This window comes from Enhydra lutris, unplaced genomic scaffold (assembly GCF_002288905.1).
Source record: "Enhydra lutris kenyoni isolate GAN:26980312 unplaced genomic scaffold, ASM228890v2 scaffoldscaffold12, whole genome shotgun sequence".
Classification (NCBI taxonomy): Eukaryota; Metazoa; Chordata; class Mammalia; order Carnivora; family Mustelidae; genus Enhydra; species Enhydra lutris.
This window is the reverse complement of record NW_019154096.1, coordinates 71,781,908-71,809,453: the sequence shown is the minus strand read 5'-3', so window position 1 is coordinate 71,809,453 and position 27,546 is coordinate 71,781,908. Positions and strand designations below refer to the sequence as shown.

General features: G+C 51.6%; 1 protein-coding gene across 3 annotated transcripts in view; it reads right to left on the bottom strand.

Moving 5' to 3' along the window:
- The window catches only part of LOC111144810 (transforming acidic coiled-coil-containing protein 2-like), a 73,049-nt gene that overhangs the window by 9,668 nt on the left and 35,835 nt on the right, over positions 1 to 27,546 (bottom strand). Inside the window, exons 4-13 of one of the 3 annotated variants that reach the window (XM_022499297.1) lie at positions 26,137 to 26,172; positions 23,993 to 24,053; positions 22,671 to 22,869; positions 16,536 to 16,597; positions 15,329 to 15,444; positions 13,959 to 14,130; positions 12,582 to 12,722; positions 5,096 to 5,239; positions 4,518 to 4,594; positions 901 to 944 (exon numbers count right to left, since the gene is read on the bottom strand). In XM_022499297.1, the coding sequence (XP_022355005.1) occupies positions 901 to 944; positions 4,518 to 4,594; positions 5,096 to 5,239; positions 12,582 to 12,722; positions 13,959 to 14,130; positions 15,329 to 15,444; positions 16,536 to 16,597; positions 22,671 to 22,869; positions 23,993 to 24,053; positions 26,137 to 26,172 (1,052 nt within the window). Of the gene's footprint in view, positions 1 to 900; positions 945 to 4,517; positions 4,595 to 5,095; positions 5,240 to 11,617; positions 11,708 to 12,581; positions 12,723 to 13,958; positions 14,131 to 15,328; positions 15,445 to 16,535; positions 16,598 to 22,670; positions 22,870 to 23,992; positions 24,054 to 26,136; positions 26,173 to 27,546 lie in introns of all 3 variants that reach the window. The other 2 variants (XM_022499295.1, XM_022499296.1) reach the window with 2 other exon arrangements.

The following is a 27,546-nucleotide window of genomic DNA, read 5'->3' as shown; positions in this document are numbered from 1 at the left end:
AAGCCAGAGGTGTGGTGTGACTTGTATCCAAACGTCTGAGAGAGAGGAGTCCTCCGTTAACCCAGCATCCAGCTTCAACACAGAAACTGGTTTGCGGAGAGCTGGGATTTTTTTACTCCGAAGTCTGTAGGAGTGAATTTTTTTTTTTTTAAACTGGTATCACGGACCTAAGCAGCAAATTAAATAGAGAAACAAGTATCTCCACGCTGCCACCCCCCTGCCAGGTCATAACATCATTTTTCAACAGTGATCTTCAGTGTAAAAACAGGCGTAGAACTTCTGCAGGATCTCATCTCATTATCATTATTTTTTAAAAAAGAGTCAGGTGGGTATAACTCGTGACTTGAGGCCGTCTTTTAGTGCAGACCAAGGCAGCGTTGGTACTGGCTTCCAGGGAATCTGGGTTAAGATGGATTCTGAGTCTGTGTCCATCTCCGTGAGATCAGGTAAATCGCAGGAGGGAGGGGAGAGGTGGGGCGGGCAGCAGCGCTGACATGGGTCCCCCATCCTTGCCCGAGAACCCTGCGTAAGGCTGAGGATTTTGTCACTTGAGTCTAAATCAGAGTTGAGGGATTTGATTCTTAGTCTCTCCCATGAACAAAAAATTCCCCTCAAATGTACGAGGAACTGACCCAAATCTGTTTCCCCATGAGGCTCAATGGTGGCCTTGGAGGTGACCGCCATGGCTTCCCACAGGCATGAATAACGCTAAGGGACATGCTCGCGTGTGTTTCCAAGAGGCCCCCAGGCTCACATTCTGGGATGCTTTGGTCTCTCCCTGAAGGACTTCATGCTCTAAGAGGGGCCCAAGATGAACACATGCAGAAAGTCTAACTTCAAAGCCCAGCCCATAGGTTAGAAGCTTAGGGGAGGGCTGAGCCCACCCGTCACAACACCCACCTATCATCTGAGCGATGGTCTTCTCATACTCTGCCACTATTTTCCTGTAAAAGAAACAAAAACATATCGGGACCATGACAACAGGACGGTTTCTCATTGACACTAGAGCTCATGCGCTGGACAGCAGCAGCCCGACCAAGACACTAGAGGTCAAGTCTTATTTATTTGTCATAGTTGGCTTACCCCTCTAGGTTCACCTCCAACCTCAACTCTCTTCTTCCACACCCAAGTAGGTTCATTTTCCTAGTGCAGGACTCTGAACACACCACACCCGGTGCAAAACCCTCAATGTGTCTCCACTGCCCACTGAGAAAAAAAATAAGACCCACCCCTTCAGCCTGATAACCAAGCCCTCCACAACCCGAGCCTGATCACTCTCATCAAGCTTACCTCCTTCCCTGCCATCATGAACAGAGTGGTTCCATGAGAACAAATGAGTTTTTCTTGGCTCCGGGGTTTCTTGCTGTCATGACCTTCCCTGCTCTATTTCCAACTTTCATTGTCTTAGCTACTCCTCAAAGCCCAATTCAAATGCTATTTCCTCCAGGAAGCCTTCCCCGATTTCTCCTCTGAAATGCATGACATTTTATCTGACTCTTCTAAAACACCTCACACATCTGGTGTCACAGTACACAAGAAGAAGAAGGTCCTCAAGGCCCAGGGCCGCTACTTAGTCACCTGTGTCAGGGGCGGGGTGATGGGGAGATAGCACTTTTTGGACAGCTTCAACAAACTGTAGCTGCACAAAAGCATGAAGATCCCTTGCTTGTAAGACTGCCTCACTGCTGCCCCCAGGCAGAAAGACCCAGGCGTGAAGAAGCCCTCTATCCGAAGTCAACCTTCTGGAAGAAAACTCTCAAAAAAACTCAAGGGTTTCACCTACATTATCCAAGAGTTAGTTATTCTCCATAAGAGAACCAAGAACTGCTAACCACCAACAGAGTCAGGACCAACAGGGCTGGAGGGAGAATTAAATGAGGTTAAAAGGGGCAGTAAGCTAGGCTGGTGCCCCTTAAGGCTTGAACTTACAACGCCAAGATCAAGGGTCACATGTTCTACTGACTAAGCCAGCAGGAGCGCTGAGTGTTACACATAACTGATAAATTATTGGGGAACACTACATCTGACATTAATGATGTACTAGATGCTGCCTAACTGAATTTAAATTAAAAGGACAGTGTCTCACTCAAGGGCTGACCCACAACAAAAAAGGGGACCACACCACGGGCCCACCTGGGTTCTTTCTGAATCCTACACAGAAGCATACCTCCCTGTATCCCTGAATCACAAAGCAGTGATGAACCTTTGAGGCTGCACGGTCTAAAGCCCCCACTGCCATGGACAGAGACGGGACCACAGCAGGTAAGGGGTGTGTCCTTCCAGCGCACGGAGGGGGTGGTGGGGGAGACCTATGCTCCAGAGGTGTATTGGTGGCGCTGTATTTGCACTGTGTTCTCACAGCGAACCCAAGGGCTGGTGTCCTGAGGATCCCCAGAATTGCTGATGGGGATACTGAGGCACGGGGTCACCCATGAACCTTTCTAGGATCGACAAAGGAGCAGAGCTAGGATTCGAATCCAGACATCCACCTCTGGAGCCCTTTCCACCCCAGATGCCTCACAGCCCCGAAGTACCTCACAGCCCCGAGGTGTTGAGATCCACCCTTCTTCCCAGATGAGGCCGGTCAGGTAGAGCTACATGAACACACCCCACAGCAGCGAGGAGGCCGAGCCCAACTGGCCGGGTCTGGCTCCAGAGGTGGACATGGGGGCCTTCAAACGCGAGGGCCGCTGTGCCAGCTGGCAAGACCCAAATCCCACCATCCTGGTTGGTAAACAGCGCCCCCCGAAGCCTCCAGAAATGGAACTTGGAGCCTTCCCAGCACGCCTCGCTGTCATGCCCAGAGCGCGCAAAAAATGACAGCCACGCAGCTCCCTCCTCCACTCCCCTACCCCCCCCATAAAAGGGAGAGAGAGAGAGAGAAAGACAAAAGAGAGATTTTCAAATGATGCCACCACAGGGCCCGAGTGTGAGTGTGGACCCACTGAGAGTCACCTCCAGAAGTGGTCACAAAACACATCAGGAGGAAGAAGGCACTCACAGGAGAATTTTCAGGAAGATACTATTTGACCTAGAAAATGGGATGGGATTACCTAAATCATTTGTTTGCTCCTTAAAGCAGTAGCCAGGAAGACAGCCGCTTCTGATAATTGACCAGCAGCCACCTTGCTGTTAAGTGACTAGAAATGTACTCATTCCTCAACCAATTTTTAAAAATTCATCTATTCCCTACTTTCAAACTGTGAGACTTAAAAAGGAAACAGCCTATCAGAGATTTTCAGCATCGCACCAGATCTTGTGTCTTGGGAAAATGATCGTGCTCTAACTCCTATCTTCCCGTGCAACTGGAAAACCCATGTGCCCCTTCAGCCTGTGCTGAAGAAAGGCAGCGGGGGCAAAAATTGAGCTGCGCCCCCAGCAGCCAATCTCAGACTTGGTGGCAGAAGCAGCCAGAGCCCGAGAGATGGCGAGAGCAAAGGTTTGCGCCGGGTTTCTTTAAAAATGTCCCTTGCAACACAGTTTTTAAGATCACACCCCAAGAGTAAGTTCTAGCTCCAGAGATGGTTTTTTAGCCTCTAAGATAATGATGAATCATGAAGGAAAATAAAGGGCCAAAAAGTGCATCAGATGGGACAAGGAGGGAGCGAGGCCTCTGGGCAAAACTGTGTAAAGAGTGTAAAAAAAAAAAAAACTGTGTAAAGAATCAGAAAAGTAGATTCAAATTCACAGTCTTCTTCTTCTTCTTCTTCTTCTTTTTTTTTAAAAAGATTTTATTTATTTATTTGATAGACAAAGATCACAAGTAGGCAGAGAGGCAGGCAGAGAGAGAAAGAGGAGGAAGCAGGCTCCCCGCTGAGCAGAGAGCCCGATGTGGGGCTCGATCCAGGACCCTGGGATCATGACCTGAGCCGAAGGCAGAGGCTTTAACCCACTGAGCCATTCAGGCGTCCCCAAATTCACAGTCTTCTAAGTAGAAGCTCGGGTGAGCTTCTGACTCTTGGTTTCTGCTCAGGTGGTGATCTCAGAGTCATGAGATCGAGCCCCACATGGGGCTCCAAGCTCAGCAAGGAGTCTACTGGAGAATCTCTCTCCCTCTTCCTTGGCCCCTCCCAACTGTGCTCCCTCTCTCTCACATAAATAAATAAATCTTAAAAAAAAAAATTGCTGAGTTAAAAAGAGCGTAGAATAATTACATTTCCCCCTTGGAAGAAAACAAAGGAGTCTGTATAGGGACACATTCACACATTTGCAATCAGAAATGGAAAATTCTTGGAAGGATACCCCAGCACGAGTGGACAGCAGCTACCTGAGGGGGATGGAATTGGAGGCTGAGTGGGAAAGAGATCTGGTTTTCGTTGTATTTGTTTTGCAGTATTTAGCTCGGGTGCATAATATTTTAATAACAGTAACATTACCAAAAAGACTTCCGCGACCAATGTAAACCTTGTCTTACGAAGAACAGGTAAGTCTTGGGAAGACACTGTTTGTAGACCGCACCAGCTCTTAGGAGACCACAGGTAAGCAATCCCCAGGTACCAGGAAGCATCGCGACTGACCTCATTTCCATCACTTCCCGCCTGCTTTCTTCGTATTTGTCCTTCCACTCTGAGACTTCTCTCTCCTTGGTTATGATCTGGCATCAGGGAGAAGAGAGAGGTGAGCCCCAGAGGTGTGAATTCAGATCTGAGCAATTCACAGACCCAAGATAAAGAGACATTGAATTAAAACTTCCTACACCAAACAATAATTGTATTGAGAGAATTTCCCGGAGCATGAGACAGAAATCAACCAGATATCAGACTCACACAATGCCCCACCGGGGAGCAGCTACAGGCATGTGCTTTCTGTTATAGATCAAACAAGGCCACAGAGGCTTGTTAAACAATGGTGTCTAGGAAGATCAAAGACGGTTTGCTAAAGACGCCTCTGCCCACAGTGGTTGCAGGAGAAAGACTGTGTCCACAGATGCTGGCCTTGTGGACTGTGGGTACATACATACATGCATACAGACATATATATATATATATATATATATATATATATATATATTCATTTACATGTGGCAGAAACCAGAGCTTTCCCAGGGCAACCAAAGCCAGCCTCCCCCGAGCCATACCCGTGGCACAGTAAGTACCTCTGCTCGAGCAATCCGGAGTGCGGAGTCCAGGTCGGGCTGCTGGAACAGAAGGCCTGCGGGCTTCTCCACCTCACTGGTCCCGATGCGGGAGTACAAGGCTGTTTTGGAGATGGAGACATCTGTTGGGTGAGCAGCTTCTCTCTGTGGAATGGTTTTTAATTAAAAAAAAAAAAAAAAAAAGTAAATATCCCTCCTATGACAAAGAGGATTTGCATTCATCCTCTCGTGAATGGGCCAGTTGTATGGTTTTGAAACAAAGAACATCCAAAGTATGAGAAAATGCTTGGACTGATGAGTGGGGAAAGGCCATATCCAATCTATGGAAATCAATCATTTGGCACCTGCACGGGCAGACAAAGGAGCTGATGGCAGGGGCCTCTCCAGTTCCCCCCTCTGGGAGTCAAACATGTCTGCTGCCCGCTTATCGCTGCCGTTTATCACCCGCAGAGGCATTTCAGGCACAAAGCTTAAGAACCAAGGCCATTTTCCAGCAGGCCCCATTTGCAAAATAAAAGCCTGATGGTGAGCAACGCTGAACTCTCATCTACATTTGCCTAGTTTTGAAGAACTGCAGATCTGATCATTTTTGTAAGACTGTCCGCATTTCAGTGTGGGGGGGTGTGGGGGGCATGGGTTGAGCTCCCTCTGAAAGGATATCCTGGCACAGAGTTTAAGGCCCACCATACTGATCAACCAGTATCACCTTCAAAAGCTAGTTTCTGGATGCCTCAAGGGAAGAGTTACTTTGCAGCTATGTTGCCTTAAGTCTGCTGTGACAACGGCAACACTGAAATCTGGGTCAATGACAGTATCCACATTTGCTGGTGAGACCCTCAACAACCGGTGGGATTCCCCACCCCCACCCGACACTGGTGTGACTGTCCAGGGCAGCCACGAGCCTCTTGGGAGGGAGGAGAGGAGGGAGGAAAGGACCTCGGTTATTCTCCCTCCCTTTGCACAGCAAGCTCAAGCCATCTCCAGCACACCTGGAAGGCCATGTTAGGAGCATCATCAACCAGCACAGAGGGGGGCCGGTGATCGAAGACAGCAAGACACTCCCAGCCTAGCACACTCTCAGCCCTATGCAGTAACCTCCTGGTGGCCAGCATGGATGCCAGGGTCAACTACTAGAGTCCAGGTCGGTGTGGAGGCCTGGCGGTCTGCCAGTCAGAATGTGACTGCAGCTCCCAGCGACAGCGGAAGAGACGTGAGCGGTGAACACAGCAACAGGTGGAGGAGAGAGGTCTGGAGCAAGAACCGTGAGGACCGGAAGTGGAAGCAGACGCGATTAAAGACCCAACAATGAGGGGGGAGGGGGCGCCCCTGAAGGTACTCTCTCTATCATTGCAAGAACAGGCAGGCTCCCCCTAATTACAGAGAAAACAAACTTGAAACAACTTAGAAAACTCAGGCAGAAATTTAATGGGTAGGACTGGAGATGACAGGTTAGGCCCAGTTAGTTGTACACATGCACAGTGAATGACGTGGTTTTGGGCTGTCCTAAAAAGGGGCCTGGATTTCCCTGGCTCTGGGGCGGGGGGGGCTTCCGTATTTGGGCTCCTTGCGCAGGAGGACCCTAAATGATTACTCCGGTCAGGGAGGGGAGGGAGCGTACCACACCCCCGTTCTCCCAGACCCTGGAGTTACGCTCTCCTGTCCAACAGGATGCCATGATCTTTTCATCCTCAGGTCCTAAAGAAGCCTCCATTATAGGACATTTGACCAAGGCCCAGGGGCAGGCAGGCTGACCTCAGAAGAAAGCACGCCCTCAGACCATAGGTACAGAGGCTCCCTGGTGCCTGAGTTCATCTCTGCTGTTTGAAATGTTTTCAGGCCTCTACTTGTCATATGGGAAACTTTTCAGGAAGTAAACAGAAAATTATACCCAGAGGTCTTGTTTTCCGCTCAGGTCAGGACCTCAGGATCATGAGATCAAGCCCTACCCTCCTCCAGGTCTGTGCTCAGCAAGGGGGTGGGCTTGGGAGGCTCTTTCCCTCCCCCTCTGCCCCCACCCCCACTCCCACTGTCTCTCTCAAACAAATAACTAAATGTTAAAAAAGAAAAAAAAGAAGGAAAAAAGAAGTTATACCCAGAAAATAAGACTCTACTTGCATTTATGGAGGAAATTCATAAACACAAGATTCTGGAAAAAAAACTGTTCAGGTCACTTTTTAAGTAAAATAATGTGTCCTTTGAAAAAAATTAGAATAAAATATCAAAATGGAAAGAACACCAACCACCACCTAGCACATCGTGGGCCTTTGGAAAATGAAAAAAAATGGAGGATTTAAGGGATTTGGCCAAAAGGTTTCCCAGAATGAGATTCAATTCTGACTCCAAACAAGCCGGCTCTGAAGGGCGAGGGGAAATGGAGTAAACCTGACTTCATCATGCTGGGCAGAAATGAAATCCGACCAGGGCAGGAACTGATGATCTTCAAGCTGCCTAAGTCCTTTGTACAACAAGGAAGGGAATGAAAACTAAATGCATTAATGAGCTTTCTAAGTAAACACAATGGTTAACCACCACATACAGTGACTCAGGACCACCTTTCACCCGCGCCACCTGGTGTTTTCAATAAAGGAACAGATGACTTCAGAATCCATTTGAATTACTGCCTGGAATATCTGCGTGTTAATGAAATTCAAGGTACACACCCTGGTTTTCTCTGACAACCAAGAATCATTTCTAAGGGAGACAGGCTTGTTTCTCGCTGATATGTTAACATCAGGCTTAGATTAAGCTCTGTTTCTCTAGCAATAATGCTCCACTGGCTGCTCTAGGGGAGCCCAAAAGCCAAGAGGATCACAAATTAAAACGTGAAATAGCCACCACTCAGAAAGAGCATGAGCTTCTGGAACCCACTTCCAGCCCTGTAATCCATTCACTCGCATCTGGGTCCCTGCGGGGATCCCCAGGGTGCCGTCACCCTCAGACCTGCAGACCGCCTGCCTGGGGCCCTTCTGGCCTTGCAGTCCTGCCACTCACCCAGGCTCACGCCCTTCTCGTGGCCGGTTCCCTGTCGCTAGGCCTCAGGGGAAGCTGACACTGGAACCAAGGCGGGGTTCCAGTCTCTGGGAATGGGCTGGCCCGCCGTGACCATGCCAGGTGCGTACGCAGTGCGGACCAGGAATCTAGATCAGGCCAGGAGACCACGGCAAGCTGGGCCAAGTCATGGAGAGTGGGCCAGGCTGGGCCCTTGGGTGGAGTAGGGGGGCATCCAGGCTACATGACAGCAGGTGGGGCAGGAGAGGGCCCTCTCCCTGGGGAGCTGCCGCATCCAAACTGGACAGCAGCTCAGGATGACGAACAAGAGGACACTCGGTATGTGCCCTAGTCACACCCACAGGAGGCACCACCAGCCACCGACTGGCCACTTCTTCCCACTGAGTCAAGACCTGGCCTCGATCCTTCTCAACACAGGCTCGGCCTGACCACCAATTCCCCAAGCTGGCAAACAGTTGCTGAAACCCAGGGGGCGGGCCTCTGTCCCTGCTCTCCAGACGTCCTGCAGCTTTTAGGCATCCCGTTGTGAAACGCCGGGGGTGCTGGGTGATTTCTGGACACAGCACTAGAGAAGGAGCCCTGCTATCAGGCCAGTCACCAGTTCAGGTTGTCCCAGACCTAACTCCTTCCCTGCTCCTGGAAAATCCAGGTCTGCCTTTATGGGCCAGGACTCCTGGAGAAGGAGAAAGATCAGCACCCTTCCCCTTCCGGAGGGGCCCGCTTCTGGGACTTCCTCCGGTCCGGCAGTTCGCCGTCTGTATGACCCTGGTTCCTACAGGACCCACACACATTCCTCGTTCTTTATATTTGGGTCCCCTCCTCCAGAAAGGTCAGTGGCTTTAGGGATCGCCACTAGTATCTGTCATATATCTGAACGAAATCCATCCCCCACACACCTTGTGCCCCTCGCAAAGCCACACAGTCGGGACACCGCCCTTCTATCCATCCTGGTCACACTCGGGCCTGCTGTACCACAGCCGGCCACCCCGGTCCGATGAACCCCGGGAATGCAAGTGAATCCGAATTCACTTGAGCCAGACGCGCTCCAGCCCAACACTCCAGCCCCACGGAACTTTCCTCTTCTCTGACATCTTCTGACTAACGCGACAGGAAACCCCACTGGGTCCTCGGAAGGTCAGCTCAAGGTCAGCTCCGCTGGCTTCTGGTCTACAGGGAAGCGGCCCAGGAGAGCGACAAGGAGTCGCCACCGCCACATTTCATGCCGCTTTGAGCCCTCTGAGTGATTCCTTTTCATTCCAAGTGATTTCATTTTTGTGTCAGCATCAGTCTGAGACCACGCTGCCATGAAGACTGGGCTATGTCACCTACAGCTGAAATTTATGGGCAGAAAAAGAAGCAAATTGGATACACAGCTGCTGTTTCTCTCCATCAGCGATTTCTGAGGCAGCGAGGGACAATCAAGCGTCTACGTGAGCAAGAAACCACAGGAACCTGAAACGTGGTACCAGCTACCGTGGCCGAGACAAAGGCTCCCCACACTCCCAGACAGCTCACCCCCACCAGCATTTCTTTTAGCAGATCCTTCTGAGATACATAAGGAGGTAGCTGGGGCCCGTCCCTCCAACCTACACGAAGTGGATTCACGTGACAATATTTTCTACATCAAAAGCAGGAAAGAGGGTCGGAGAACAGGCTGTCGTTGACAGAAGTCAATGGCCGGCCAGTATCTGCCGACCGTCATCTCTGATGCGTCCCCAAAGGAAGGAGGCAGGGGGGCACCAGGCACTCCAGAACATTCCTCGCTCCATCTGAACTCTTACTAGAACATGCTCAATCTTGTCTCAACCCTCTGGACAGGAATATACTGTAGTTACGGAGGTCAGACCTGAAGCCATACATTCTGTCCTTAAGCCACTCCCCCTAAGATATCAAGAAATAAATCTAATGGGGGAACGATTCCTCTCTGCTTGATGCTTTCTAAAAACCTTACTCATGGAAACTAAACCCAACCTCAAGGGCTTACAATGAGAACGGGAATGCCAGCAATGTGTATGAACGTTCTTGTCCCTGTGCTGGGTCCCAGTATTCCCAGTCTGGACACCCACAGCGGGACTACCTTCTTTCACTGAGAGATGTCTCTGAGAGGGAGCCCCCCACCTTGTGGACAGTTCCCAGGGGAACCACATGTGGGAGGCCTTGAGGGCAGGAGCCTCCCATAAGCTCCTGATCCTGGACCAAGTGAGCTGTTCCTTGAGATGGGACAGGCAAGGGGCTCCCATCTGAAAACTGTTCCCGCTGGGTCAGTGAATCACTGCTGGGCCTTGGACCCCATTCCATGACTCCACTTCCCCATCTATAAAATGGGACCTGGACCCCTCCTACGGCAGAGATGCTATGAGTGTCCAATCAGACAACAGAGGCAAAAGTGAAGGTCAGTTACCAAGAGCAGCTGTCATTTACTGCACACCTACTGTGTGCCCGGCACGGTGCCTGTTTTCCACACATCATCTGCAGCCCTTACAGCAATCTGCAAATGCACGGTTAGTAGCCTCATCTCACAGCTGGAAAAACGGAGGCCCAGAGAGGTTCACCAACACGGTTAAGGCCACAGAGCACGCCAGGCTACCCAACACGGTGCGACATCAGGTGGGAAGGAAGTGGCCTGAACCTCAGAGGGCCACAGTTTTGCACGGCTTCAGCAACTCCAAATTGTTAAGAAAAATTACTCCAAACTTGGAAGCCAGGCAAAGAAATTTCTGCATGCTCTGTCAGTATCTCACTCTAGAGCAGGGCTTGGCCAACGATGGTGTGTGGGCCAAATGGCCCAACGCCCTCTTTGGTAAAGAGGGTTTGACTGGAACATCGCCACCCCGTTCATCTACACATTGTCTGTGGCGCCTTTTGAGCTGTGACTGTAGAACGGAGCAGCCGTGGCAGAGACCAGATGGCCCACGAAGCCTAAAATATGCACCATCTGCCGTTTAGAGGACAGGGTTGCCTTGCTCTAATTCTACTGACTCTGGCCTAAGAGGCCGTCTGAAGTCTCAGAGAGGTCTCGGTTTCTCTCTTTAGTATTGATCAGCGTCCCGTCTCTGTACAATTAGATACTAACTTGTAGAAAACAGGAAGGCTGCAAATGATTTCTTTCAGTGGAGAAGCAAATGATTTTCGCAGAACACAAACAAAAAAACCTCCAAGGGTATATTGCACTGTCTTGTTTAGCCAGTATTAACCGGTTTTATAGCAAACCTTGCAGTAAGGTCACAGTTAAGATTCTGGCCTTCTTTGTTCCCCTGACTCTACACTGGGTTCCCCCATTTTCCTCCACTCGACCTGCTTCGCCGCCCTGCTGGTTCCTTCATTACCGAGTTAAGCAGATCTTAGACATGGGCTCAGCGTCTACTTAAGCAAGAGTTACGCTTTTAGCTTTTTAGAAAAATTAGACGGCTTTGTAGAACACTGGCATTGCCTGCTTGGCCAACGGTTAGCAAAGAAACTTCTGGACCACACCACATTCTCAAGAGGCCGTGCACGGCAGCAGCAAACCCGTACCTTGGTGTCCTGGCGGCTACGGGAAGCCAGGGCAATCTGCCTGGCTAGCTTCAGAGCTTCTATCCGCATGACAGCAAACTCTAACTCCTCCTGTCCGAGGGGCGGGGGGTGAGCAAATCGCAGGGGAAATGCATCAAGACAAGACGTCAATGTGTCCCACATCCAAGAAATGAATGCGCCACATGAATGTGTCATGACAGGTACTCAGGAAAAACACACGCTCTGGCTTTCTTGCACAATTAACACCTCAGCAGATCATGAAACAAGTGTTTAATTTTTTTTTTAATTGCCCTTCAGAATGTCTGTTGGGAAGGATCGTGTGGTCAAATATGAGATGATTTTTAAAACGGGATCAAAATTTTGACTGCACTGTTTCACTGGATTTCTTTCCTTTTTGTTTGTTTTACGTCAAGGTGGTCAACAGTTTCCACAAATGGTTTCACATTCTCAAATGAGTGTTAACCATCTCTCCAGGTTTGCTCTGAAGTTCTTAGTCCAGAGGGTATCAAATTAAGTTGTCAGGTTTAAGGCACAGAGTAGCTCATTGTTTTGGTTCCAGATGTGAGACTGAGTCCAGATGTTATCTCAATGGGAGTCTGAGATAGCCTCCCCTCCCGTTTATACAAACAGCTTGGCTCTCTGGTGATCTAATACCCTTGGTTCTGTGAATAAATCACAGACACAGCTTTGGGGGCTATCAAAACTGAAAAATGACTCTTTGGGTCCAATTTCCCATTTGGAATACAAATGGTTTGTCCCATCTGTAATCACACAATTTATATCATTTTGGCGTCTTGGATCAAGAACAGCCATCACACATCAGTCTTTGAGGTAGAAGAGATTTCATCTGGAGCATTTCCAGCAATCCCTCTTTAGATCCTGTCTCATTGCATTTGGGGCTTGGAGTTCATTCTCTACTGAGGTTTTCACAAACTCCCCAAAAGGTCACACGTGGGCTACAAACCTGAAGTTTCTGGGCAAATACTGGGGGGTTCTTTTCTGCTAAGTCGGGTTCCAGATAGTCAAGCGCACCACAGAGAGAGGCTGGATGAGCTAGCCTGCTGAGGAGGGCGTCAGCAGAGGCAAAGGAGCCCTCAGGAGCTGTCTGAAGGCCAGAAGAGGACACAGAGGAAAAATAGAGGAGACACAGAGTGACATCGATTCCAAGCAAGGACCATGCACCCATTTGCTGGATATTTCTGACTTAATGTTAAAGAGAGCATTAGGTGACACTACTTTCCTTCTCATCTGGACTAATTCCCACCTGCTGGTGATGGCATCTTGAGATTGACGGCCTCCGCCCTCCCATCCCCCAAGCCTTAGCTGCCCACTCACCCCCCATGTCACCCTCACTCCCTAACCAACCAGTGGGATGGAAGTTAACATTTACTTAATTATTTGAAAGTCTTGGTGGGGGAGACAAGGCAGTTGATGGGTTTTCCAAACATAATATAACTCATCAAGAAAACACCTACAAGTATGTGTCAAAGATTTTGGTAAAGGTCATTTTCTAAATAATAGAAAGACAATTTCCAATGAAAAATTGTCTCTGGGTCTATTGGGAAGACTCCAAAGTCAGAAGCCAACTTTGTAGAAGTTCAATCATGCATGAGTCCTTCCATAGTGTCTTTTTGAGACACTTTCTACTTTCTTCTTGCTTACTAATATTTTTCCAGCATCTAACTGCCACACAGTAGGTGCTCAATAAATATCTGAAGCATGAGACAAATGGTCAACTAATACAGAACAACAAAAGTAACACTAAAAGTAACTAAGTCAACAGCTTCAAACCCTCTTGGGGAGGAGGTAAAAGAGAGAAAAATAAAAATTCACCTAGAAGGATGGCCCGTTTTAGATATTCAGGGAGTCTGTTGGCTCTGCAAGACTCCAGAGGGGTTGGGAGGGGAGGGATATACAAAGAGGTCTACAAACAGGAGGGATTTCCATCACCAAGGCCCGGGAGAACCAAGTGTTCCCTAAACAAGTATCCCCTGCTCTATCATTCTCTGCCCTTGACCTAGAGTATGGAGAAGCAGGTACAAACTGATGTCCGTTCCAAAGCAAGAGTCCAGCCCCAAGGGACTAAAGTGGCAAATCAAGAACCCTGAAGGCAAATAAAGCAGTGAGGTAAGAACTACAAAACCACAGAGAATGAAGAGCTTTTCTCTCACGGCTAGGGCGTGGGGTCTCCGAGGCTGGCTTCTGTGGTCTGGGGGTTGGGTGGGGCCCCACACCAGGTGCCAGGTAAGTGTTGCTCTGAAGGACTGGATCCCTTGGTGATGGGACCCAGCTGGCCCAGGCCTCACCCGCAGTGATCTCAGGCCCCTCCGACCCCACTTACAATTTCAATCGTGTCTGAAGCAGTGCCCAAGGTCATGGCCTCCAGCTCCTTCTGGGAGGATTTCTCTGGCACCTGCAAGTGTGGCTCTTGGCTGGGTGCCAGTCCTCGTGGGACAGGATGCTGGATCTTTGCCCCTGCGTTTACAAGGGCTTCAGTTTCCTCAAAACTTGACCTGAGGAAGCAAAGAGCATCTGTGTCTCATTGGAAATCCCACTGAAACTGACCAGGATTGAGTCCGCACTCAACCACCCTCCCAAGGCATCCCACGCTTCCACAGCTGCGTTCCCAGAGGGAAACTGGGGAGGGTGCTGGGTAGCCAGGGAGCCTGTCGATTGGACAACCTGAGGGAGAGGGTGACCCAGCCCCATCTCAGGGCCTGCCGACAAGGGCCGGTCAGGAGCACAGATACTCCCAGCTAAAGGCACAAGCCAGAGTTAGGCAGACTGTCCGTCCCTTGGCGGCGCACCCTGGGGGAAGTGACTGTGTACTGCATCTCAGTTTCCTTTTCTGTAGCACAGGAGACCTCGCTGGGTGAAGGTCAAGGGAGACACTGCCCACATATGAAGCACCTGACAGTCCCCGTCACCATGACTATTGCTGTGACAACATCACCACCATCTTTCTCAATACCCTCAGTGGATTCAGAAGTCTGTCTGGGAAGTCAAAGCAAGTGCCTTCACTTGTGCTAGAGAATGGTGCAGGTAAAGGGATAGGAGGGTCCCAGCCCCGGAGCGGTACCCCACCCGCACCCACCCAGCACCACCGGCTCAGAACAGGGCCCTAACCAGTGCTGATTCACAGCCACGTTAACAGTGAACGTCTCCCTGGCACTGCGCTTTCCTTATAGCATCTCTGTTTCATCTTCTCGGTGGCTTCGGAGGACAGGCACCCCCAGCCGAACGGCACAGTTGGGGGGGGGTGCCTAGAACATGGAGAGCCTCATTTAATCCTCATAAAATTTCTACAGGATCGGTTTTATGACTACCCCCTTTTACCCACGAGGAGATGGCAGCACATGGGGTCAGGGAACCTGCATCAGGTCACACAGCTAGTAAGGGGTGGGAGTAGGACTGCGGGTCTGAATGCTGTGGCACGCTGCCTCCCCATGGCTCAAGTCACAAGACCATAGTGTAGGTGCGCTGGGGGGCGGTGATGGGAGGGGCTCACGCATTCAGCTGTTTCAAGGACAAAGGGCAGCCGATAACACCCTCACCCGCCTGTGTGTCTGTGGGGACACTCAGAGACCAGGAGGTGGGCTGCGTGAATTCATCCATGCAAATGAAACCAGGCCAGGATAAGCAGTACCATGGGGCTCAGAGGCTTGGGGACAGATGGCCTGACCCGAAACACTCTCCTCCTGGAAGTCATACCCTGAACAAGGCGTCGGGGACTCTGACGTCCGGACGGGGGGAGACTTGACCGGGCTCTCCTGAGACGTGTCAAACATAAGGTACAGGGCCTGCTTCTTCGGGGCGTCATCATCCTGCTGCAGGGATCAAAGGCACAGGTCAGCTGGGCTGCAGGTGGTCTGAACACGCCAGAGAGATAAAAACCGGAGTTCTCTTCTACAGAACAAATAACTCATCGGGGAAAAGCTTTCGTTCTTCTCAAGCCACCCAGAAGGGAGCAGAAGGCAGTGCGGCCAGGGGAGAGGACAGGGAAAGGGGAGGGAAGAGGAAGGTGGAGGGAAGAGGAACTGTGTGCTGCCAGGAACAGTGTCGAGGGGAGAGGGATCGCAATGGTGTTGGGGTGCTGCACACTGTCCACCGGCATTTCCTGGCTACCCCTTCTGGATGGCCAACCATGGGGCCACTGGGGATAAATACAGGGGTAGGCAAGACCCCAGCCTGGGACGGGCAGACAGAGGGGTGAGGGGACGAGCACGGTGGCCCAGTGTGGAGAGCAGCTCCACCATGCTCTGCCGACCAAGGGTCAGGAGCCGCAAGCCCAGCATTTACAAATGATGCAAAGAAAGACAAAGATACGAGTCATATGTCCAGGCCACTAATGTCACAGCAAGCCCTTCTGGTGCCTCCGGGCCTCTGACGGCATCACTGGACAACAGCACGACGCAGGAGGTCCTGCTAGGAGCCAAGCACCCTGGGGGTAGCAGACAGTAAACCCGGGGTCCGCCACCCATCACAGCCACTTAAATGAGAAAGGAATGGCAAGTGGAGGGCGGGGATGGGGGGACGTCTTGCCAGAAAAGCCACTCTTCAGTTACATAAAGCAATTAATTTGAAGAAAACAGATAATCGTATACCTTAAAAACCACCAACCCACTGCTACACCTTTTTAAGAAAATCTCCGACTAGTTCTTCCTTAACCTTGGGAAATAATGATGCAGGAAGCCTAACTGCATTCTCATTTGCTCCCTGAAAATGCCACGTGGAGCGAAACAAATATAAACCTCCAACCCCCCGTGGTCCCAGTTTACCCTTACTGTGCACCCAGGACACTGCGGGCAAAGAGGACCCCCCTGGATTTGGGACTCGAGCTCAGGAGGAGGCCAGTGCCTGCGTTTTCATAAGACAGGGAAGAAAAGCCAGTCCGCTGCTGGCCTGAGGCAGGACTTACAGGTAAGGAGGAGCCAATCTTCTCCATATATTCAATTTCATAGGAGTTTCTGTAATCCAACTCTGCAAAAGAAACAAAAGGAGAATTAGTGACTGGGGGGCGGGGAGGCCCTGGGCCAGGCAGGGTGGGATCTGGAACCAGACTCTCAACTCTGAGCTTATCCACTAACTCTCGAGGTTTCTGATTTGGCTGGAAGGGGAGGCTCCGCTCAGCCCTTTTCAGACCACTCCTCAGCCTCTTGTGGCGAAGGGACTCCTGCCATTTGGGCGCCTGAGACAGTCCAAGGGAGTTAGGTGTGAGCAGCAGAGGTCTGAGCTGGGGCAGATCTGGGCGCCATGCACCGAGTTTTCAGTCTATTCTGAGTGTTGCTTTTCTCTGTGTCTCACGTACGACATGGAGAATGTTCCCACATCGCTACAGCACTTAGAACGGGCCCCTCCGCGGTCCCTCTCTGAGAATGCAGCCCCCGCCATGCTCCGAGGCAAGGGAAGAGCATACATTGTTCCTACAATGTTGCTTGTTAAGAGAAGCTTCGCAAGTCCCCTGGAACATTTCCCAGAACCCTGCCAGCGCCCACAGGGCTGGTCCAAACCAGATTTCCAGATGCAAAGACTATGCAAGTCCAGTTAGGTGGAGAAATGACCTATTTCAAACAGACTGGAGACCAGAGGCTGGAAGGGAAACTTGAAAAACTCTCACTGGAGACTAGAAGCCCTCGGTCCCTTGGGTCGCCAAGCGGGGGATCGGGGAGGGGGGGAGGATTCCACGAGGACACCCAGGTCTGCCTCTCAGCGGAACTCCCTGTCCAGGGAATGGATTCCGAGCCCGCATGACGTGCCCCAAACCGTGCTGGGCACAGTGGCTGTAGAGGTGAACCAACCCAGAAAGGGCTCGATGGTCTCAGAAGCCACATTCGCCGCTAACAGATGGCGTCTCCTACTTGAGAAGAAAACCAAGAGGTCCCACGCAACCCGCTCAGAAAGCAGGTCTGCAAGAGCGTCCGTGGCAACCCTGATGCTTGTTTCTACCAGAACATGGAAGAGCAGTTCCGCGTTACAGCACCTGTTTCTCCCCACGGTTGAAGGTATTGCTTAAACAGTGATTCCTGAATCTGAGCTCTAAGAGGACACATTTCCTGGAAGACCGTCCCCAAACCCGCGAGCATGTGGGGATGCGGCCATAGGAACTCAGGCAGTGAGAACACGTGCACGGCTCTTGAGTCACTGAAAACTCCCTGGGGAAGCAAACGCCTCCTGCCCTCGGGCTCGGCCTGCCCAGGGGAACAAAGACGGTTTTTGCGGATTAGCGGGCCAGAAAGATCCCATGCGTCCCGCGGGCCTCTGTCCTCATTCGGGCGTCGCTCGGGAAGAACAGAGAGTGTCTGGGCTGCAGTTCAGCGTCCGGGACTGGAGTCGGTATCCGTTCTTAGGGCGCACAAGGATTTATGAAGACTCACGGTCTTCCTTGTCTTGTAAAGGCGAGGTAAACGAGGGACGGTGAGAGACCAGGTGATTTCTAGAGCCCCCTCCAGATCGCTCAATTTCCAGATGTAGGACCTCAGGGCTATCATTTTATTGTCCTATTAAAGACTGTTTTAAGTTGAGAAGATAACAGTGCATCTGCGGCCTCCTTCACCAAGGTATCATTATCAGCGCCAAGGCATGATTCAACCCTAAATTGTTTAGCAGAACCCTTCAGCACACCCGCAGTGGCACAGAGCACCCAGGATGCACCAAACAGGCTTGGAGCCGCCACAGGGATTTTTCCAGGGACTGAGGCCCTGGGTGAGTGCCCAGCTCTGGTGACCAGCTTGACTCGGTCATGCGTCCCGCTTGGAACCTTAGCTCGTCCCCTGGCAGCTGATCAGGGGGAGTTTCAGGTCACCAAGCTCACTTATCTGCCTTCTTTGCCATCTGCCGATGGGGTCTCCCTTCCCATTGCCCATTGCCCCCCATCCCGCCCTTCAGAGGCAGCAGGTAGCAGTAAAATAGTGGGGGATTGTCTGACCACCCCCCACTCCATCCCAAGAAATGTCTGCCTCATCCATGGGAGCTTCTGTTCCTGGTGATGCCTGGAGGCATTCCTTCAGCACAGGGCCTGAAACTTCCAGTAAGAGCCATGTGGGGTTCTCAGTTATTATTTACAAACTGGTGCCTGGGTGGCTCAGTCAGTTAAGCGTCTGCCTTCGGCTCAGGTCATGATGCCAGGGTCCTAGGATCAAGCCCCATGTTGGGCTCCCTGCTCAGTGGGGAGTCTGCTTCTCCCCCTGCTCCTCCTCCCCTACCTGCTCATGCTCTCTAATAAAAGAAGAAAAAAAAAAAAAAAAAAAAAAAAAAGGCCTGGAAAAGGTGAGAAGAAAAACAAATTCTCTTCTTGTCATTGATACCATCTCCCGTGCTTTGAAGGAATATCTTCCAGAATGTTGTTTTCAAAATCTCACTCATCTGCTCTCAGTCTTTCAGGGCTAAAGCCTCTACGGGTGGGCTTGGAGGGGGAGCCATGTCCGGCTTCAGCTGTGGCCACACACAGCTGAAAGGCCAGGAAGGGTGACGCCACTTACACCAAGTGGCCCAACACCTTCACGTCCAAGAGAGGCATGTGCCGCCTCCCGACGCAGAGGCCCAAAGGTATTTTTAATGGGTCCTGTCATCTGAGGTTGCTTCCAGTAATCATTTCATGCTCGTCAACGCACCGTGAGGGGGCCTGGTGGCTGTTCTCCTCCGACTCTGGCTGCCAGAGCTTGGCTGGGGACTGGGCAGAAGGTGGAGGATGCGGCTGAGCCCAGATCGTCATTCCCAGAGTCGGGGCAGCCAACCCCCTGGCTTCCCCTGCCTACTGACTTCCCTACAAATGGAGCTCAAAGGGCCTCCATGTTGCAAAAAAGTTAATGATGTCAGGTAAAAGCCCTACTGCAGGTTACACAAACGTAAGGGATTGTGACCCCATATATTATACGGCTCATGGCTAGTATTTCTGGAACTTTTAACATAAGTGATGAGAGAAGGGACCCTTTGTTAGGGGACAAGGATGTTGCTCCCAACATCCTCACCGTGACTCCTCTGAATGTCTGTAGTGTGACAGCAATGGCACCCGCCACAGAAGAAGAGTTAGGCTCTCGAGGGGGGCACCTTCCCCTCTGTTGGAGCAGGAAGGTGGGGGCAGATGTCCCTGCGTGTTAGGGAGACAGGGTTGCTGGGTAATCCTCAAAAGCCCACCAGACCTGTGATTCTAAGACACTGCTCTCCTTGGGTCTCTTGGACCAGAGCTGGGAGAGGCTTCGGAGGCTCCTAATCTTGGAATCCCTACGGACCACAAGAACTAGGATTTTCCCCACCATGTTTCCAAGATTGTGCAAGAGGCCATTTCCTAAACAAGCGTCCGAAGAAAAACATTTGAAATCGCCAATCTGAGTTTTTAATCAGTGGGAGATGATCAGTGTCGCCATGAGCTGATGAAATTACCGCCCAGACACGTCCTTTTAATGAGCTGGGCATCTTTCTAAACTAGTTCCATCCAGGTTTCTCCAACTACTCCGACAGCGTGAAGCTCTTGTGGACCCAGGTCGGGAAGCACCGCTGGGTTCCACACCGTCTTTCTAGAGACGACGACGAGAGGAAGGCAGCACGGTGCTCACATGCAGAAGCGTGGCAGGGAAGGGCAGGACGCTGAGGAGTCTGGCAGCCCAGATCTACAGGGACTCACCCCACATCGCTCAGCAAGTCGGCCCGGCTCAAAGTCGGGGCTTCCTTGCTGCTAGGTGGGGAGGAGCAGAAATCCACTCTCTAGAACTGAGAACGAAATGAAATCACGTATCCAGGAGCCTCAGCGGGGCTCAGAGAGCACTGCACCGGTGTCAAGCCCTCCCTCTATGTCACTTTGAGAACTGGCCTTCTAGCAAACACCTGTTCAGGGGGTCATTATTTCTAACCCCAAATCTCGTTTTCCTGTGATTTGTGACTTCCGTGGAACAAAGCCTCAATCAAGGCTACAGCTCTGGCCAGATTCTTTCTGGTGATGACATCAGCACCCCTGGGGCATGTCTGTACTTGACCTCAGTAAATTAACAGGAAGGACCATCTGATAGCGGGGCTGGGCATCCAGTTTCTACACCTGACCGCTGGAGGGAAGCAGGCTGTGGTCAAAAGGTGAACGCAGGGTCAACACCCCCTGAAACTCTAACTGTCCCTTGTACGTACAGATGACAGTTTCCGATTGCCCACCAGTTGTAACGACAGTTGGGACTTCCCGAATCTTCCCGATCATTTTCTAAGAAGGCAGGTTTAATAGAGCTTTGTTTCAAATGTACACGCTTACCTATCGTTTGAATTTTTGCAGAAAATAAGCAATGATCAAATATGTCACCGAGCTAGTGAGTTGTCTGTTTTGGTTCCATGCCAAAGACAGACAAACATGTTAGCATGGATTGGGACACCGATTAGCTTAACAGGTACTATCAAGATCTTCATATTTTCTATTAAAAATGGAAGTATTGGGGTGCCTGGGTGGCTCAGTCAGTTAGGCATCTGCCTTTGGTTCAGGTCATGATCCCAGGGTCCTGAGATGGTGTCCCACATTGGGCTCCCCGCTCAGTGGGGAGCCTGCCACTCCCCCTGCTTGTGCTCTCTCTCCAATAAATAAAATCTTTAAAAAAAAAAGCATGTCATCATCATTACAGCATCAAGTAACCCCAGAGAAGCCCAAGCCAAGCATGGGAGACAGGACACGGGGCACTGCGGAGACAGCCAAGCCGGGGAGGAGGTGCACACACGGGGCCAAGTGGTTCCATCCAGCGGGGCTCGTGGCCCAGGTGTGTGTGCAGAGGAAAGGCCTGTGGAGGGGCAGAGGCCAGGACCCAGGGCCCCTGGGGTCAGGCTGCAGTGAGATGGTCACTATCAAGCCTCCCAAACCCACCCTGAGGGCAGCCCGGAGAGCCAAGCAAAAGGCTCTGTTCTACAGAACACACAACGCCAAAACACCCAACTACACACCCCGCCCAAAATGAAATGGACCTCACTCATGTCGTTCAGAGACTCTATGGGCACAGAGCAAGCTGGCGAGTGGCCAGGACACAGGGGCATGCCAAGGAAGCAATATAAGGCACCCACTCTCCGTTACACCACCGGCCTCGGGGCGGGAGCAGGTGGGGTGGGGGGAGGGGCAGGGAGGTGGGGGTTCCTTAGCAGCAGCCGAGAAGGGTGGGTAAGATTTTCAGGTGCGGTGGCCGTCGTATTGATTTCTACTCATTTTTTGGAATGGTTGTATATCAAGAGCTTGGAAAGGGAGACCGAGAACCATCCCAACAGTCCCGAGTGCTGGAGGGAAGCCCCTAGAGGGGCTGAAGCAGGAAAGACCACCATCACCATCAGACCACGAGATGGTTTCAGGCCCCGGCAGTGTTCCTGACAAAGAAGAGGAAGTGTGGGAGCCAATACAGAGATTCAGAAAAAATCACTGTTAGTGGAGTAAGCAGTTTACCAAAAAAAAAAAAAAAAAAAAAGAAAAAAGAAAAGAAAAAAATCTTGATTTACCCAATCATGCTGTGCTGACTTAACACATGAATTTTTCAAGCCAAAGGATCAGGCAGAAAGCTGAAGGCAAAAATACACGGAGGAGGAAGAAAGATACTGATGAGCAAAGCAACACGCCTGGGGTCCCGTTCAGGAAAATGGGCCTCTGGTTGGCCAGCCTGGAGTGAACCGTCTGGTTTGGGGGCTTGAGTGGAAGGTGTGGCTCCCACTGTGGAACATGCTATGGGGCTGATGCACGGTGGTGGTCCCGGGAGACCCCAGACCTGGTCAGGGCTTGACCCACATGGAGCATTTGGCTTGACGGTGCTGCCTACAGCTGGGATCGTGTTTCAAAATCACGCAGGCGCGTAAGCCAGAGAGTGAGCAAAGCTCGAGTGAGCTCAGGACGGGAACTGGGGGGCCCTGAGCTGACTGGCTCTCAGCTGGCATCTAGGGGTTGGGGTACAGCTGGGTTCAAGCCTTAGGCTGTCTTGAAATGCAGCCTTAGCTTGGAGTGCCTGGGTGGCAAGGAGACCTGGCTTGGAGGTTTTTTTCCCTGGCCCTGTGCTCCCCAGGGAAGGTGGTCTCCAAGGCATCCTGGGGGTCCGGCCACCACCAAGGGGCTTACCCTCTGTGGGCGAGCTGAATTTGGTGTCACTGACGAAGGTAGACAGGTCCGAGGGCTGTGGGTAGTCCTGCTTGTCAGCCTCCAGATCCACCGTCACACACGTCCACTTCTGGTTGGTGACCGCCAGCTTCTCCTCATCGGTGGCGTGGACCACCGCGGAGATGACCGGCGTTTCTGGTGTCGCCGCTGGCGTGGGGTCCTGGGAGCAAAAGGGAAGCAGTCTCTCCTCTCACACAGTCTCTGGTCCCCAACGGCGCCCTCCCACCCGAGTCTGCGGTCCCTCCAGCCAGGACAGGTCCCCATCAACATCCTAAGCACGTCCTTGGACTTTGCTCAAAATGGCCCCAAGGATGCAAATTCTTTCCTCTGTGAATTCCCTTTCCTGATGGGTTGTTACTGGGGTGGAGTGGGGTGAGGGGGGTGACCGTGGGTTTAAAAAAAAAGAAAAACAGGAGTTTGTGTCTGGGTTATCACAGAACTTCCTGCTGATTCACTTTGAAAAAAAAAATAAGGAAATTTACTTATTGGCACTTTTATTTACTGCAACCACTGTGTTATGTCCACACAGTGCTTCGGGGCCAGTGAACTGATTGCATTAACATCGCTTGGCAATCTTCACGCCCGTCCCCAGAGGATCTGCACGGGGCGGGGCAGATGAGCACTGGTGGGGAGCCCAGAATTGTCAAAGCCGAGCTGGGACTGGGACCCCAGACTCCTCTCCCGGGGGTGGGTGCCTTTCTCGGCAGCCCCACCTGCTCCGTTCTGCTGGCTGGGACGTCCCTGGCTCAGACGGGGGCCCGACACACATGCCCGAGGCCGACCTTCTCAGTCTGTCATGGTGCAGATCTGTCTCATGAAGGAACTAGTTAGAGGGGAAAGGGCCCAAACCCCACTTCTTCAGGGCGTGATTTCCTCTATCTCCCTGCTTGGATTTTGGTTACACAATCCAGTGCTCCTGACACTTTCTCACTGGATCTTCATTTAGCTCCAAGGACTTTCTCAATTTGGTATTCACAGGAGTTCTCAGCAGATGAACCGACCAGAATGGGTCAGCGTGATTCCTCCAGAACCCGCCTAACACTCCGGCCGAACACCTGTCTTTCTACTCTTGAGACACGCTCTCATCTGCCCCAAAGGGCAGGGATCAAAATGATGTCTTGCAAACGGCAAGGGAGCCCCCAGGTAGGAGACAAAGAGGATGCTGGAAACGTGCCCAGGATGAGCAGAAAAGAAAGCTCTGTTGACCAACAGTGAATCAAAACGCGTGGGCTTTCACTGCCTGGGTGAGGGGTAAAATCATGCATATCAAAGGGATATCATACCTGAGAAGGTGGATCAGAGAGAGGAGACCGTTTTGGCGACCTTTTCACCCTAAATGTGTCACTGGAAATAAAACGGAGAATGTGAACACAGCAAACAGGGGTACAGAACAGTCCAGAGCTACACAGAGCGGACTGAAGCCATGCCCTCCGGCCTCTGCCGCCGCACACTGGCTAAGAGATGTCCATGCTGACGATCCATCCCAACCCGACACCAGAGATCATTGCTGCCCCCCAGGGAAAGAGTTCTCGAGCTGGAAATCTTTTAAAGAGATGCCATTTTGGAGAGCTGGCCCAGAACACGCAGCTAAAATTAGCCAGATGTTCTTATTTTAAAAGCAGATTTTGGTGAGGTTAATGTATCCAGATTCATCCAAGAAGGTCTGAACCAAGTGAGGTGCGGGGCAGGGACCTTGACTGCTGACACGGATGAGCGGGACCCCACTGACGGACCGGCAGGCCGACACAGAGCATCACAAACCACGGACAGAGCCAGAAACAGGAAGAACGTTCTGGGTCTTCAGGGAAAGTCCCATCCCGCTCACTGGAACTCAGAGAGTAAAGGATTCCAGCATCTTGGCACTTCTGGATGAGAGTCTAACCAGAGGCGGGGCCAGGGTGAAAGGATTCTTTTTTAAATTGTAGCGCAGTTCACACAACATACAATTTACCATCTCCGAGAGCCGTCAACTACTTTCACATCGTGCCAGCCATCTCCAGCGCTCTTCCGGCATGAGAGGATTTCTCTACAGTCTATTTCTAACCACAGTTAAGGACTCTTCCCTCCCTTCCTTTTTCCTTCATGTAAATAATTAGGGGCAGGGGCAGGTCACTCGAGGCAACGGGAACATCAGATCAGACTTGCAAAGGGGTCAGCGATGGAGAGCATTTTTAGCATAGATGGTTCCACAGAATCACTGAGCGGGCAGGGGGGTCATTTCCCAGGCAGAACGGAGGCCTCCCCACCTGCAGCCTGGCCCCCGGTCTCAGGCCACTGTGTGGTATGGTCTTGCCTCCAGCAAAGCAACAGGTTTTTGGGGTGCGGGTTGTCGCCCGATCTTAGACCCCACTCCTTCTCCCTGCTCTAACATTAACTGGATGGACAGGGCAATTCAGCACTCAAGTTCCCTCCCTGTGTCCCCTTCAACAGCACGCTCCAGCAATGGCATCCAATCATGAAAAACTACAGAAATGGTGATTTACAGCATTGACAGCATCTGCCTTGCTAGCCGTGCAGCCCTAGCCCGGAACATATATTTACCCATGCATATAAACATGTAACCGTGTATTGGAGAGTTGCTAAATGGCTCTAAAAAACTCAAGAAATCCCTTGGTCAGAAGCAAGCCTGACAGACTCGACCCTATTCTGGGGGCCGCTGGAGGCCTGGGACCAGGCCAGCTTCCCTTGTAAGACGGGGGGCGGAGGGGTACCTGTCCTGGGGCCCCTGGGAGCTGCCCACAGCGTCCCTCCCATGGTGGCAGAGCAGTACGGGCACAGAGGGGTTGGCTCGGGCTCCACTGACGCCCAGCAGAGTGGCCAGCAGTCGGCAAGCCAATGGAAACCCGGCCTGGTCCTGGGAGGCCAAGGATGCGGGCCCAGAGCAGGCTGGCGAGGGCTCTCACAGCCGTGCACTCCACTCCGAGCCCACCTGGCATTTTAGGGGATCTCAATTCGAACCAGCCCCACGACCTCCACTTCATATGGAAGCTTGAAAAGTGACCTCGGGCCGCTGCTGTGGTCGGCCAGGTGGTTATGTCATCGTGAAGCCACAGAGCGTTGAAAGCAATCGCTCCCTAGTCCGGTTGGAAATGAGAGAATGGAATGAAAGCTTAAAAAAAAAAAATGTATGGGTTTCAGATGAAGACATCCAATATGCAAGGGAGAAAAAAAAATTCCATTCCTGACAAGCAGACAGATGTGAATAATCACATTTTCACAGCCAAGCAGTTTCACTTATGCTAATCGCTCTGGAACAGGAACGTAAGTTTGCTCCTGGGGAGCCCCATGCCCCCCACCATCCCCAGACCCGACACAGAAACCATGTAAGCGGCAGCCACGGAGAGGAAATGGAGAGAGTTTGAAAGCAAAAACAGAAAGCAGAAAAGCACAGGTAGGGTGAGAGGCAGATTCCATTCAATTTACTTACAACAGAGAACACACAGACATCACATCTTCAACCATCCTAAGACAAGAAGACAAGAAAAGAGAGACAGACAGAAGGAACTGACAAAAAAGATAAATCTGCAGGCGGCCGGTTGTCAGTGGGTTGGGATACAGGAGCTATCCCTGTGGCAAGCATGGCCACCGTCCCCGCTTTCTGGAGAGGGGCTGTGGGAGAGCACCTTCCTGTCCTGCTCCTGATCACCCCGTAGGTGCCGGTGCCCAGAGGGCTTTGTCTCGCCCGTGTGGGATTCCAAGCCTTCGGCACTAGAGGTGAGACCCAGAGACGGGCTGGCTTCCCTGACCTGTCAGTTAGCTCTGACGGCAGAGCAGACGGCACCGAGGCTACCCATGGGGAAGGAAGTGATGCGTGATGGCTACAGGTTGGCTCTCGGTCCAACAATGAGAGATCATAGTTTTGTAGTCTGGGCGCCTCAGACCTCGGTTCGAGGCATTGAAAAAAGCTTCCAACACTGCTTTGACAGAGTGTCTAGGAAGGGCCTGGCTGGGACGCTGATCTCAGAAAAGTCTTGGGATCCACGGCTAATGCCTGCTTAGAGAACCTCCTCGCAGGAAGCCCCGAATGGGAGGTAAAAACGTCACCTTGTCTCAGGCACAGTCACAGGCACAGTCAGAGAGGCCAGAGGCTGTGCTCTCGTCTGCCGAGTTGGGGCCAGAAGCCTGGTCTCTGGGCCTTGTTCAACTACTGACCATACTTCCCGGGAGGGCAGGAGAAAGGCTCTAAGCACTGATCCCACCATGCTGGGACCCACATCCTGAGCAGGGACCCACAGCCGTCCAGGTGATAGTTGGGTCTGGGGATGGACGCCAGAGGCACTGACATGGAGTCCTGAAGGGTATTCTACTTGGCAGGTGTCTGCACAGCAGGATTGATTAGGAATGGCCACCCAGGGACTGTTTTCTCATTGATCTCTTCTGGAACTCCCAGAGCCTTGGAGTCTTGTGTGCAAAAGATGGCCAGAAACAAGAATGAGGACAAACGAGGTACTTCACATGGGCTGGCTGCAGGGCAGGGAGGGGTCCAGGCCAGATCTCTCGCTCCGGGACCATTAAAGGGCAGACACAAATCCTACAAATTCTAACAATATTTTCAAGGTAGCTCTCCTAGCTTGTAGGCCACCCCCAAAAGCAATTCCCATGCTAACCAGGGAAAAGCTAAGTCACCAACGGAAGGTTGACCAGGTCTCTACTGGACAGTCCCTTCTTTATGGGCCCACCCACACTCCCCTGGAGTCAAATGTCAGGTCTGCAGCTAAAAATAATGCTTTAAACCACTGTCAGAATAAGACAAAGGATCAAGGACTCTAGACCCAAAGGGGTATGTGGCGGGGAAATGCCACCACTGTGGGAAACAGGGAAACAGTTACAGTGTTGC